The sequence below is a fragment of the Myotis yumanensis genome, unplaced genomic scaffold (genome assembly GCF_028538775.1).
Source record: "Myotis yumanensis isolate MYYU_CA2020_CCGP unplaced genomic scaffold, mMyoYum1.0.hap1 SCAF_12, whole genome shotgun sequence".
In the NCBI taxonomy this organism is placed as follows: domain Eukaryota; kingdom Metazoa; phylum Chordata; class Mammalia; order Chiroptera; family Vespertilionidae; genus Myotis; species Myotis yumanensis.
In genome coordinates this window covers 8,651,914-8,667,581 of record NW_027223763.1, presented here as the reverse complement: position 1 = coordinate 8,667,581, position 15,668 = coordinate 8,651,914, and the positions used below count along the sequence as shown (strand labels likewise).

General features: G+C 41.6%; 1 protein-coding gene across 5 annotated transcripts in view; it reads right to left on the bottom strand.

Annotated features, from left to right (window-relative positions):
* Positions 1 to 15,668, bottom strand: part of DENND1A (DENN domain containing 1A) — a 461,262-nt gene that overhangs the window by 176,908 nt on the left and 268,686 nt on the right. For all 5 annotated transcript variants that reach the window (XM_070430715.1, XM_070430714.1, XM_070430712.1 and 2 more), the window contains one exon: positions 9,336 to 9,381. In XM_070430715.1, coding sequence (XP_070286816.1) covers positions 9,336 to 9,381 — 46 coding nt within the window. The remainder of the gene's footprint in view (positions 1 to 9,335; positions 9,382 to 15,668) is intronic.

Sequence of the window (15,668 nt, the reverse complement as noted above, 5' to 3'; positions counted from 1 at the left end):
TCAATCATCACGCTGCTGGTCTCTTAGCTCCCCCAACGGCCCCGCCCCTAATCACTTACAAGGAGTTTATGAAAAGAAGTCACCAGTCCTATGTGGCTGTGCTCAGTTAAAAGTGCCTTTAAGCTAATGTCAAGTTTGGAAAGCCACTCATTAAAAAATACAAAAAGAGGCTGAAAAAAAAAGGCAGAGCCAATCTTTTTTTTGGGGGGGGGGGGGGGGCGCATACGAAATTTATTTATTTATTTATTTTATTGGGGGTGACACTGGTTCACAAAACCATACAGGTTTCAAGTGTACAACTCAACAAAATATCATCTGCACACTGCATTGTGCACCCACAGCCCAAAGCAAAGTCTCTTTCTGAGCCACCACCCGCTTAATCCCTGCTTTGCCCACTTCCACCTACTCTCACCCCCTGCAGAGCCCATCTTAAGCAGATGTCTTTTAGCTTGTTTTAAAGAAAAATGATCAGTTCTACATGCATATAATATTGATACACATATATATAGTAGTCCCCCTTTACCTGTGGTTTTGCTCTCCATGGTTTTAGTTACTTGCAGTCAACCATGGCCCAAGAATATTAAATGGAAAAGTTGAGATATTTTGAGAGATATTACTTTCACATACTTTTTATTACAGTATATTGTTATAATTATTCTATTTTATATTGGTTATTATTAATATTTTACTACGCTTAATTTATAAATTAAACTTTATCATAGGTATGTTTATATGAAAAAACAGTATATATGGGTGGGGTAAAAGTTTACAGTTGTTCATATGAAAAATAATGCAATAATTAATAATAATACAAGCATAAACTGTGTTTCACATACAACTGTAAACCTACTTTTGCCCAATCCTGTACAGGGTTCAGACTCTCTGTGGTTTCAGGCATCCACTGGGGGCCTTAGAATATGTCCCCCGTGGATAAGGGGGACTGCTATAGTAACTTTTACTTTTTTGGTACCTGACAAATTTGCTCATTTACTCCTTACTAAAAACTCTTATGAAGTGGGAAACCTACCCATTTATAAGCAAGGAGTCTGAGGCTCTGAGAGGCACCTTAACGTTCCTTCTGCAAAATCGGCACCTCCTTCAAAGGGGTGACAATTAGAAATCATATGGCTCAAGTGCAGTATTTCCAATAGGCATCTCTTAGGAGGATAACATAATAGTAATTTATACAAAGTGGTCAACCTGTGTGACAGTCACCATACCTTTATCCCCCTGCTAAACTGATCTCCTATTTAAACAAAGAGTTGTTTAAAGTCACCTGGTAGTGGTGGGGCTAGAATTTGAATCCGGGTCCATATAACATAGAGCCCGGAGTTCTTCCATCCTGCTACATAGTGTCCTGAAGATACACTACTCTGTATCTTCATCTGACTGGAATTTGATTAGTTCAAGCTTCTCCTTGTAACAAATGATAAACTTTACGTTTTCTTTCAAGTCAGTTTTAACACTGCTAAGTGGAACTTACATATAATGCCTGTCTAAGTAATGACAGGATAACTGGAAAACAAACGCGTCAATAATGGTTTCACATTTTTTCTACTGGGATTCTCCCTCACATGTTGCTCAGTTTTTCTGAAATATAACAGAGACTTATCTCATCTCACAAGAGAACATTTCAGTCACAACAAATTAACCTGAAAATGTACTGACTGCAAGAGATACTGAAATCAGCCAGAAGTACTTATTCCTTTGATTACATAAATTACTAGTACAGCTTTAAATTGTCTTATATTAACTAATTCCAACAATAGGGTAAGTGACATTTAAGATCACGCTCATTTGAAATGCAGATACACAGAGGAGGGAGCGCCCAGGGGAAACCCATCAGGTGAGATGCAGGACCACCTCCAGACCCTCAGGTGAACAGAGCTGCTCTGGATGAGACAGACTCACATGTGATGATTTCCAGGATAACAAATAACATGCTAAGAAACTCAAGCAAAACCAAACCACTTACTGTCCAATCACTTTTTTCTTTATATAATTAAGCAAACGCCAGGGTTCCACTGATTTGAACTTTGCCTCTTATTTTTATACTAGAGGCCTAGTGCACGAATTTGTGCACAGGTGGGGTCCCTTGGCCTGGCTGGTGATCGGGCTGATCGAGGCCATCTCGCCCAGTCCCCATCAGGGCCAATCGGGGCGGCTGGCCGGGGAGAGGGACTGCAGGAGGTTGGCCAGTCGTGGGAGGCTGGCTGTGGGAGTGCACTGGCCACCTGGCTGGCTGGGGGAGGGACCACAGGAGGTTGGCTGGCTGTGGGAGGTTGGCTGTGGGAGCACACTGACCACCAGGAGGCAGCTCCTGCATTGAGCATCTGCCCCCTGGTGGTCAGTGCACATCATAGCAACCAGTCGACCGGTCGTAACGGTTGCTTAGGCTTTTATATATATAGATTACCAACTGGGAAGAATAATGTTTTGTATGGCATCTTTAAAAAGCTCTTTACATCCATTATGTCAGTTAATTCTCACAACTCTTTGAAATGGATAATATAATCTTAATTTTTCTGATGAAAGAATGGAGCCATAGAGAGGCTAAGTAACCCAGCCCCAGTAATGAGTGTGCACAGAGCTTTTCTCCAGAGAAATAGGAGGCTGCCAGACTCGAGCGCTCCCTTTCCTCACCTCAGCTCTCAGTACATGACACTAAGGCCACCCTGAGAAGGAAAAGCTCTGGCAAAGGAAGGGCCTCTCTGCCCAGAACTGGGGCAGGGCTGGCATAATACACACAGCCTGATGGGAGGGTGCACAGAGCAGAGGCTCAAGGGACTGAGGGCTTGGATGCAACTTACATTGCATCTCTGAGCCTTGGCGTCCCCCATTTGCAAATATGGATAGCTCCTAGGAGATTCTGAGAAATGCTCACAAGTGAAACAGGTCAAGTACCTGACACAGTGTCTGGATTGAGCAAGGACTCACATGTCAGTTTCCTCCCAGCCCTCTCCCTTTCTTGCTGAAGCTCTGTCCATGAACCTATGACTGAAACTACCAGGTGGAATTTTTCATGCAAATTAATCATATAAAGCAGGAACATAATTAATTAGCACTAGCAAATAACTCTCAATGTTTCACTTCTTGTGAGGATACATAAACAAGTCAGCACTGATAAGGGAATATAGTATTGGCTCAGAGTTTGGGACCAATCACAGCGTCTTGCCACTGTCTACCTGTGGAGTCTTGCAATGAAAATGGTGCAATGGTAAGCAGGAAACACTCTTCTTCACTCACTATGACATTGTTTAAAAATAAACATCCCCCCAAACAAAGGATTAAAGATTTTCTCCTTGGGGGGTTGGGGAGATACGGATCCCAGAGACCAAGAGGGAACTTTGACTCGGCACCTGGATGCTGTGCCTGGATGGTGGCTCAGTGCTGTTGGAAGCAGTTGGTGCATCTGCAAAATTAGCTCCAAGAGCCCCAGCTAAGCCTCCCCAGATACGGATGGTGAGAGAGGGAGAGGACTGCTGTGGGCTTGGCCTGGGTCTGCGTGCACCCGTCACAGGCCCCCTGAAATTGCACTGGGTGGGGGTGGGGGTCGGGGGAGAGGTAGTGAGCCTGCGCACATGGTACCTGGGTCTCACTCCCCCTGTTCTTATTGCCTGGAACTATCACTTAGTATATAGCCTAAATTTATATCCTCAAACTGGGCTGTAGAAAAAATATCTAATTCATAAAAAGTACTTGGAAACAGAGAGGAAAAGTCAGAATCTAGTAAAAGTGGTGCTTAAAACCTTGAAGAAAGCCATCACTACAAACACTTCTGCCACGACTTGGTAGCAAGGGAACCATTCGGAAGCTTGGGTTTGGGACGCTAACACATCTGAATTTTATATACGTGGTCATGGTGTGTAATTTACTTAAGAATTACCTTGATCTCTACAAATATCAACTTACTTTATTAACATGGTTAAGCAGTTTCCAAGCATTTTATATGGAAGGACTGGGTTTCTAATGGCCCAGAAGGAGAAGGCCTGACCATGTCCCTCCCCTATTTACACTCTTCAATGGCTCTCCATTGCCCTATAAAGTTCAGACTCTTTAACACGGCTTACAAGGCCCTGGATGGCTGGCCCTTGCCTGCCTGCCTCAGCTCTCCTCTCTCCCTTCATACTTATGTTCCTGTCAGACACTGAACTACTCATACTTCCTGGAAAACTCCATGGGCAACACTTTAAGTCTTTTAGATGCCGCTACCTGTTCCCCTGGCTGAATTCTTATTTATGTTAGATGCCAGTTTAGGCATTTCCTTCCTCTGAGAGGCACAGCCCTCAAGGCCAGGTTCAGTGTCTGCCCTACCAGAGCCTATGGCATCCCAAATTCACTGCAATTCTTTCTACTTGTTTACACCTGCTCTAGACACACCTCTGTGAAGGCGGGATTATGTCACATTCACTATTGTATATAGACTCATAGTACGAGGCCATGGCTGGCACACAGACGGCTCTCAAAATATGACTGTGGAAGGGATGCTTACTGCACACCGAATGCAGGCCAGACACTGGGCTATGCTGGACATACACAGGGCTCATTTACGTAAGCCTCATCACAATCCTAAAAGGTAGGTACTGGCTGCTATTACAGATGAAGAAACCAAGATACAGAGAGAGAAAGTACCATGCCTTATTTACAGCAGGGGGTGGGCAAACAGGAGACTGTTAGTAAATTTATCAAGTTCTACAAAAGTGTCACACCCATTCCTGGTACAGCCCTGCAAACATGGAGGAAACAGGGCAGGCACAAAACAATTTTGTTCGAACTCTCTTTCCCCAGGAAATGAGAATGATAACAATGATCCCCGGAACCTAAAAGTCCCTGAAACACAATTTAAAAGCCATCAACTTAATAATGTAAGTGGCTTTCAGGACATTGATAAAATAAAAACTTCAATGATTGTTGGTCTTTGTTGAATTCTTTAGGTGCCAGGTACTGATAACCATTATCTCACCGGATCCTCCAACAACCCCATAGGGGAGGTATAGCCATTGCCCTCGTTTTACAGGTGAGAAAAAAGCTCAGAGGTCAATGACCTTGCTTAAGGTCATGCAAGCAGGAGGTAGGGGAGCCAGAATCCCGAACCCTCTTGCTGACCGGCTCCCCTCACTGCTCCTCATGTCTAGGTGGAGTTTCATTTACAGACAAAGCTGAGCCTCTGTCTGGCACTGTGTCATTGCTACCACCTCTCCATCCTCCTTCTTAATCATTGTATCACCAGGAATGATATAAAATACCCTCATGTCACTCTGAGGCCTGTGCACCAAGCATTGTTTGTGAGGCTTAGAAAGGAAGGTCTTCATTTATCAAAGAGGAGAAGCACATGCTACCAGACATGGCACAGAAGAGGGGCTACAGAAACATTCCTAAACTAAACTGAGGTTGAGAGAATAAAAGGAAACAGTCACTGTGTAATCAGGCCACATTTTGGTATTTCCTAGCTGCCAGCTAACATGATTATTCTCTCCAAGAAGAAACTAGGTCTATGCCAATATCCTTGGCTATCCTGCTAACTTACCACTAGACTCCAATTAATGTTTGCTTAAATGAAAGAACGATATAAAAAGGCAGAAGGAGGGATAAGAATGATGATGAGCTATATATGTGCAGCTTTAGAAGGAAGGCAGACTCTTTAAGATGATGAGGTTACCATTTAACAGCAAAGGGCATCCTGTAAGAGCATTAAGACTGGAATTAGGTCTTTCCCCAAAATAACCTTTTTTCAAAAAAGTCAGATTTTTGAGAACACTAGGTTATAACTTATATTTCTTTTTGTGAAACAAATTTGAGTGTCATAAAAATGGTTAAAAAGTCTTCCTATGGTAGCTTTTTCTAAACTTTTATGAACATCTGCCACATTCATTTGAAGTTTAAAAAATTCTGGCACATATGCAAAGGCATAATAAGGTGCCTATAGCTTTCAAGAAAAAAATAACAAGACAGTCAAAAATAAGCCTCTTGCTGAATTGCCAGTAAGAAAACCAGAATGTGGGAGGAGATGGGCCTTCCCAAGCTCCTTCCTTAGACAGGTCTCCTGCGGCCCTAGGTACAAGCTCCTCCCCCAGCATTACAGCCCATAGTTCCTGGAAGAAATCTCACGGGAAGCAGCCCTCTCATCTGAAGGGTATAATAGAACCACATAAACCCAATCAAAAAACACGACTAGAGCGGCCGAGTTTGAGTTAAATCCACAGGAGGCGATGAGAAGACTAAATTCCAAGACTGGAAGTTCATGGTTGCCCAGCACACCCAGGAAATGCTACTTTGTTCAGAAAGTGTCATAGCTGGCTTCAAATGTGATCTACTACTATTTTTCTTCTTTTCTTTCTTTTTTTTTTTTTTTTTTTTGAGCTGACCACGCAGGAGTTGAGCATGGCAAATCCCGCCCTACTCTAGCTAATTGACAGAACTAAGGTTTATCTTGGCCAGTGCTTCCCGAATCTTCTCACTTAAAGCCTCTCAAAGGCTGAGCAGAGTCGACTCACTCCCACTCACCTAAGTGCAAAACTCCGTCCCAAGTGTTAGTTTAAAAAATTATGCATATTTTGCATCTCATGTTTTATAAACAAAAGGCCTTCTTTTAAGTTACTTACAATCATATGAAAGTAAAATAATGAAATCTGTCCGTCTTTGCTGGGTTCTCCGAAAACTTTGATGCCTAATGGAGGGCTCTACATGTGCTCCGAATTCAGCTTCCCAGGCATTCACTCATTCTTCTTTTCTGAAAGCACCTGCCTGGTGCCCTGACAGGTGCTGAGGACACCACGATAAACAAAACACAGTCCTTGTTCCCAAAGAACTCATGCTCCAAGGGATGGTGAAGAGGATTGGGGAAGCAAACATCTACCACCCAGAGCAAGAGGGACAGTAAGAGAAAGACGATGACAAAATAGGAGGATTTCTTGAAAGAGCTGGAGAAGGGCAGGACTTAGCCATGCAGAGGTGTGGGAATGTGGAGATGGCTAGGATCGGTGAGCACACTGGCTAACAAGGGACACTGAGAGGACAGCAGGCTTGGCAGCAGCAAAGGGACTGAGCAGACTCAGGGGTGGTGCAGAGCAACACTGGAAGGAGGGCCACTAAAGGTAGAGTGAGCCAGTAGAAGTCAACCCACTAAATGCCGGGACTATGAACTGGATTTTACATTCTCCTTCATACCTCCAGGACCGATAAAAATGTCTGGAACCTAAGAGGCTTTCATTTTGCTAAGCAGATGAATGAATAAGGCTTTGCAAGAATCCAAGGAAAGCAAATAAAAAGTCAATGGAGGCAGTAAGGAAGGAACACGGTGAGAGACATGTCAGAGAGTTGGTACCTATTTAGAAAGAACAAGGAAGAGGAGTACTCAGCCATGCTCAGTGTGTCCCACTTTGGTGACTTTGCAGGCATTGGTACCATTCACAGGGACTGGGAACACCGGAAGGGGAGTGATGTAGTGTGTGTGTGTGTGTGTGTGTGTGGGTGTGTGTGTGTGTGTGTGTAAAACACTGAGTTTGAGACATCTGTAGCAAACCTAGGTGAAGTTCAATTGGTACTTGAAACGCTTGGACCTGTGTTCAGAGAGAGCCATGCTAGTTAGAATCACAGCTGAGAGTGATTGACATTACCTTGATAGCTGAAACAGAAAGCCTTAAACAAGATGACTGAGGGCATGTGTAGAAGAAAAGCAGGCAGAAACTAGAAACTTGGACAATGCTGATGTTAACAGGAATGAAAGGAATCTGATACAGCCTTGCTAGCACAGTCTGGTGGGCAGGAGGAGAGGCAGAAAGGAGCTGTGCACTCCAATAGACCAAATGGTATTTAGATTAGTGTTTCAAACTCTATAACAATTGGCACTGACGGCCTATTAGAAGGTGTTCAATTTAAAATTTTCTCACAGGAGCTTTAAATACACCCCTGAATTTGACAAACAAAGGTAAAACACCCAAGAAATCTCTTCAATCTGATCTAAATACACCACCCAAGATAGTCCATAAACTGTGTACTGTATGTGCTCAGGGCTGGGTGATGACAAGGAGGAACTGTTAACAGAATGTAGGAGCCACATGGCCGTCCTGTCAAATTAGAAATTTGAGCAGATTTCTGTGGTCTATTTTGATCAAGATTCTCAATGTCAAACAAACAGGTTTTTCGATAACCAACTTGTTTCATTTTCGTAAGCACAATAGCACAGTGTGCAACAGTTAGCGAAGAAGCAGGTGGTCCTCGTCGACGTGAAATGAAGGGAACAGAAGAAGAGAAGTAGCACTTCCTTTAAGACATGCAAAGCATCATCACAGACGGATATGGCTTTAGATTTTTCCGCTGAGAGCTTATCTCCTGTGCAAAATAGGCAAGCCCCCCACCTCCCACCCCATTTTGCTCTAGTACAAATTTAAGCTCTCTCCCGAGGAGGGAAAAGCTTGGGGTTCATATCTACAAATCAATGGCACTCACAAAAGCCCAGATAAGTCCTTTAAAAGAACTGCTATCTAATTGGTACAGCCATGCAGAAAGCAATCTGTCATCAGTCATAGCTTTGACCAAGCATTTCTACATTACGGGTTCTCTGCTAAGAAACTAAGTCAAAATGCAGATAAAACCTTATGCATAAAGATGTTCACTGAAATGCGACTTATATTAGTGAAAAAGTATAAACAACCTAAATGTCCTAGAATAATAGAAAATGGTTACGTTGTGATATATCCAAACAGTGGAATGACAGGTAGCAAACTGAAAATTATTCTTATTGAGAATAAATAAAAACATGTTGAAATCCCCATGCCATAATATTAAATGACATATAAAAACAAAACTATATATAAAACACATATCAATTAGGTACATTTATACAAAATATATATTCATAAAATAAAGACCAGGAGGAAGAGCAGTAAAATGCTAACTGGTTGAATTTAGAATAATGGAATTGTGGATAATTTTAATTTTCCTCTTTATACTTCTCTATATTTTTACACCACATTTTCTACAATAAAAAATGTAACACTGTTGTAGTGGTTTAGAATAAACATCATTTTGAAAGGCAAATCATTTCCCTTCCCTTGCTCAAACCCTTGAGGACCTTTTTTCCTCCTGCCTCTTGGAACTTCGCTCCCTCAACCATGAAAACTGACAATCTCCATGCAGAGAGGACAAACACTGGAACGAGGGCCCAGTGGAAAGGGTCTAAGTGGACCGCTCAGCTCTGTGCCCCTGAGAGGGCACTGTGCACCAAGCGCGGCTTCCACACGCTCCCATGTGGAGAGCTGTGAATTCATACACTGTGTCTTTTCAAAACAAAACGGCCAAGCAGGGAGATGTAGGGAGGAAAGGTGCCAACTTACCTCCATTAAACTTAAATGGATTCCTATGAGGTAGGGCATGGGAGCACTGTGAAGAGAAACAGAGACACACAGCTGCTTTAATGTCTGTTGCTTCCGACAGAAAATTACAGATGGTTCACTATTTGGAGAAAAACTGTTTTAATAAACGTATGCACAGTTACATTTCCTTTCACAACAAAAATCCTAATGTGACATTTTGTTCCCAAGCCTAGAAACTTCAGAAGAATTTCAAAATGCAGGCAGCACTGGAAGCCGCACGGGTGGCAGGAAGAACCGACTCTGGCGTCAGTCCCTGAAATAACTGCCTGGTCTCAGTTGCCTCATCTTTAAAATGGGATGTTAGAAGCAAACTGGTAGAGGTTGCTATCAGAATGAGAGAAAATATACATCGAGTGATTAGTACAGTTCCTCGTACAAATGGGAACTATTATTGCCACAATTATAATAGGAAAAGCAGTTAACAAGGTTGAATATAGAATGATTTTTTATTTGCTGTTTCCTTCTGCCATCAAGAGATGTGATCTAACTGTCCACTCTGATTTGAAAAGGCACATAGAGAGCAACCAGTAAGCACCTCCTCCCCAACTGCACACAGGCCATTGGATGACACTACAATTCACAAAACCCCTTCCAATGACTTCATTCACGGGGCAGTGGGCTCCTAAGTTGGAGACTGAGCAGGAGACCATAACCCAACTCCAAAAGTTTGAAAGCCTGGGCATCATGGATTGACTTTCTTTGGTTTCAGGATTCTGTGCACCCCCTCTCCCCCTACTCCCCCTGCCCCTCCCCGCCATTATCACTTATGATGTTACTTACCAATGACAAATGTGCTGAGCATTATATAAGGAAGCTCAAATTTATCTTCCTAATCCACACAATAACTATACAAAGTAGGTATTATCTCCATTTTACAAATGAGAAGACAGGTCCAGAGAGTTTATCTAATGCCACAGAACAAAGTAAATGGAAAACCTAGAATTTGACTTCAAAGTCTCTTCCTCTGTGCCATACAGACTTTGTAATACCAAACCTAAAATCCCCAGGCCCACCTCCTACACGACCTTTTTCTTGGGGGTAGGGGATGGAGGTCAAGGAGTAGGGAGGGAGGGAGCGACTGGCAATTTTTCTATGTCTCTCCAGTGTGATACATATATATGTGATACATCCTGTGAAAGGTGCAAAGGGTATTTTATGAGCCTAGAGATAAGATATCTGGCTCAGACTGAGGTGACCAGGTACCTTTCCTCTGGGGCAGCTGGGAGAGCGGGAGCAGACCTGCAGGCTGGCTTTCTTGGAGACAGGGTTGGAGAAACACGGAGTGGTAAGAAATGAGAAAGGAGAGGTTTGCTTCCAATTTAATACTAAGGAGTTTAGGCTTTTATCCTGAAGCAATGGATAGGCAATGAAGGTTCTAAAACATCAGTTGTGCATTTTAAAATTGCTCAAACATTTAAAAATAAGAAAGGGCACAATTCCCTCATTACCATTTGACAAATAAAATTCTTCAAGCAAAAATCGTTCCCCAGAATATAAAATGTCCTCCTTACTAAGATCTCAGCAGTAATATATCTTGGAAGCCTGTAAAACAGACTTGAATATTAGCAGCACAGTTTGGGAACTATTCTCCTAGAAGACTTTTGTATTTGACAATAGCTGAAGAAAGAATTATATACACAACTGCAGTGAAAGTGGAGTTGTCTTTTTTCTTTCTTCCTCTTCTCTCTTTTAAAAATAGGTATCTGCTGTGCACATTCAGCTTCTCTTCGCTTCCAGGGGCAAGGAAATGCCCTACGATATTTTTTCCCCTTAAACTGTAAACCATTAGTTTAGCTGCCAGCTACACAAATGCTCAAACTTCCCAGTGTGCCTGGCTCTGCTGTCCAAGTTTTTTCCAGTGTACACTGAAATGAATGTGTTTCTAATTAAGTAGCTTCAGGAAAACGACAGCTTCAATGTCAAAAATACAAAGTCTGAACCCTGGCAGGAAGTCTTAGGAGTACAAATGTCTCATCTAGTGGAACCTTGCCTAATATAATGAAAGGAAGCAGGAAGAGTGCAGAATTCCAGAAAAATGGCCACTTGTTAATGTGTCCAGAGCACAGCCTAACACATAGAAGGGAGAAAAAAAAATCCATAATGTTTAATCAAATCTTATCAACTTTTCTAGCTCCTACATTTGATACTGCAATTGACCAACAACGCTGAGTTTTAATTAGTATTTCTAAACTGAAATTCCAATCAATGAATTAATGCACAGAAAAAGACATTCCAACAATTGTGAGAAAGCGGTGAAAATAAACACGCACAGCAAAAGACTGTATAATTTAACACAAACACAGGCTCTTATCTGAAAAAGAAACATTTTCTAGAATTCTAAATATGTCGGTTTTAATGCCATGCCCTTTTGTCCTGCAATAAAAAACAATGATATCCTGAAAGAGAGGAAGAGGAGTCTTACAGAAAGCACTGCAGATGCAAGAAGGGACAAAGTGGACGCATTCCTCAGTATTGGTAAGGGGGCCTTTTTAAAAGCCCAATTATTTTCCAAGGAATAACAATGGCCTATCATAGAAATGTAGTTTCTTAGCCAAGTATTGTTAGGGCTGCAACAGCTCTGTATTTAGAAAATATTTAAAACACATTTATTTTGAAATCACAGAAGCTCCATGTTTTATACGAATGCAAATTTAGACAAATACCTTTTACACTGTCGTCATTTGCTTACAAAGCCTCAAACACTTCCCTGAATCTACTGCATTTTTGCTCTGCAGATATACTAATTACAAATTCCAAGTGGGAAGAAGGGGAAAAAAAAGAAACCCAGAATCTCCTTAATATCTCAAAGTAGTAAGTATGTAACTGGGTAGTTCTAGGTGTGTTCTGAAAACAATTTCTATTCTCAATATACCTCAATAGTCATTGCTGCTACTGATTCATTTTCTTTGAAACAAGTTTTCTATGGCTTTTTATTGCTGAGAGAAGTTTTCCTTGGGGGAAAAATCACTCACCCATTATCATGTAATCTTAACACAACTACTTTTATTTCTGTATTATTCTCCCCCAATACTGGCCATGTTAACAAACATTTTTATATCTTTGAAATTATAGAGTGCATGCATTTTATTGTTTTCTCCTTGGCTACATTAACATTTCCCATATTTTATAAAATATTTGTGATTATTATTTTTAAAACTGTGTAATATTCCACAAAGTATAGATGTACATAATTTATTGAACCCTATTCCTAGAATTAGACATTAAGTCCCTTCCATCTTTGTATTATAAGTTACATTCAATGAAAAACAACATCATGTGCACAAATTCCCAAACATGGAATTACTAAGTCAAAGGGCAGGACCGTTTGTAACATCTTTTGTTACATTTTGGCAGTATGTTTTCTAAAACAGTAATACCTGCCCCAATGGAAATCTTCAGGACTGTTGCAGGGATTAGAGATAATCAATAAAGCGCCTACCATAGGAGCAGCACATGGTAGGCTCAGTAAGTGACTGTCATCATGTCCAAATGGGTTATCTCTGAGCCTCTGGCGTGGCTGGCACCTCTGGACCCATTTTCTTATTGCCAAAAGAATGGTTTTCTGTTCCTGCCTGGTTCTGATGGATACATGGCAAACCTTGGTGAGGATGGTTGATACTCCATGATGAATGTGAGGTGCTAGACCTGCATCCTCTCTACACATGGGTTTCTCACTCCCAGCACACTCCCCTGTCACCTGTCTACTTACTGAGTTCAGTAGGGTTGTTTATCACTTTCTTCAGATGGCAACATTTACTCTTTTTAAAAAAAATATATATTTCACTGATTTTTTTACAGAGAGGAAGCGAGAGGGATAGAGAGTTAGAAACATTGATGAGAGAGAAACATCAGCTGCCTCCTGCACACTTCCTACTGGGGATGTGCCCGCAACCAAGGTACATGGCCTTGACCGGAATCGAACCTGGGACCTTTCAGTCCGCAGGCCGACACTCTATCCACTGAGCCAAACAAGCTAGGGCAACATTTACTCTTTTAAAGAACAATCCTCACCTGAGGACATGCTTAGAGGCAGGAAGGAAGGAGAGGGGAGAAGAGGGAAACATTGATGAGAGAGAGAAAGAGAAACATTAATTGGTTGGCTTCTAAATGCTCCCTGATTGAGGAATCAAACCCACAACCCAGGTTTGTGCCCTGACCAGGAATCGAACTGGCAACCTCTTAGTGCATAGGACAATGCTCAACGAACTGAGCCACTCTGGCCAGGCATTTACTCTTGATTTTATGTACTACCAAGAAGGCAAAAACTACCAAGTAAACTGATTTATTACTTTCTTATCATGTAGGATGACAAATTTTAAAAAGTACTTATCACTCTTCAGCATACATTAAAAGGAAAATAGAGCAAAATGAGTTAAGCTCTTCCTAAAAAAGCTCTTTACATTCAGAGTCCGACTCACCTGAATCATTTTCTGATTCAGAGTCATCAAGATGTCCACGTTTTCTCAAGGGTATCTCGGTAACAAAACATAATAAAACTTCATCTACTAAAAACTATCTTCCTTTATTAGGTCCCAGAAAGAACTTGTTTGTTGCTTTTCAAGAAAATATGAATGCAAATATCTGTTTCACTAATAGCAAAAAAACACTGTATTCTCTGCTCTGGAACCTTTCAGCATTCACAGTGACTTTACATTTCAATGCAGAATCTGAGTGCAATTTTGCAGACATTTTAAACGACAATTAGACACAACATGTACAGAACCAATAACACACATCATTAAAGTGGTGATAATATTAACAGTATGACCAAGTCCATGCATAGGCAGGCCATGACAATTGTGTCACAACTACCCTGTGGCTAACAGTGATTGTGGGATACCACTGTACATCTCTGAATAGCAGATTAGGGTATATCTGTACTAGGCCTTTGTTCTCTGGGAATTATTGTACTGACTTCATCAGTTACATCCTGGAAGAGTAAAAGCCATCCTTTTTCCCTTCTCTCCTGCAAAGGAAAGGGGTTCCATTGCTGGTGTCAAGCAGTGACAATATGATGACCTTTACCTGAAATGTATGTTCAGTTTGAATCCTCTTAATGGGAAAAGGACCTCATATTTATTGAGCTACTAACCCAGCTGCTTCAATGCATTACTTATCCATAATTCTCAAGGCAAGTCTTCAAGGTAGCACTATTTTCTGCATTTTCAGAATGGGAAACAGGCTCAGAAAGGTAAAGTAACTTGCCCAAGGTCACACAGCTAGCAGATAGTAGAGCCATATTCAAATTTAGGGCTGTTAGACTGAAAGCACATGCTGTGTTCAAGGTGCCCTACAGCACACACTCAGTATTTCAGCCAAAGGAAAGAAGGCAGTGCTGATTTACCAAGGGAGATATTCACCCAATCCTACGAACTCTGGGCGTGGAATATACACCATTTCTCTTCCAGGTAAGTCCTACAGCATGAGCTCATTCCTAGCAATGATCAGGCATGAATATGGATGCTGCAGACTTATTAATGGCGCTGCAGTCCCCGTATATTACTACGGCACTTTCACAATTTGTTTAATTCCTTTCCTCCAGATAACTTGAGCGCTTTTAATTATGTTCCCTTGAGGTGAGCAGCAACTAATTGGAAAAGAGTCAGGTGAAATTAAAAAAAAATTTAGAAAAGAACACTGGCTGCTCAAATACATAAAATACGGCTTCCTGGGACAAGGAGGGGAGGGGACTGCAGGGCCATTCATAAGTCTGGGTAGAGGTAGGAGGGCTCAGGCCCCCAGGTGAGCAACACCTCTTCTACTTCAGAAAGCAACCAGTTTAGAGCTGCCCAGGGATTTGGAAGATCCACTGTTTTTCTTTCCTTTTTTCCCATATAAATGCATAGTTAGTATTACAATTTACACAACACAGTACCCATCTTACTTCTGAGGCACACCGCCTTCTTAACCAAATACCCTGATGGGGCAAAGTGGATCCCACAGGGCTTTCCTCAGTTCACCATTTTTTAAGGAAAGGAAAACTCTGAAACAGGTCTTACTTGTTTGAGAGTTTCTTTTCTTGCCTTTTTTTTTTTTCTTTTTTGGAAAAGAAACAGAAGTGTAAACACAGCTTGTCCAAGCATTTTAAATTCTGTTCTGAAATAACGAGGCCTGGCATTGTTAGAGAGGTTCAAGGACAAAAGAAAGGGATAAAGAACAAGAACAAAGAGCATACAACACATCGTGTTGGAGAACACGAATAACCACAGCTTTGGTCTCACTGAAAGTGACCAGAGAGATGGTCTACAGGCTAATATAATGGCCATTGTTGCACAGGGAGCGAGGGAGAGCAGC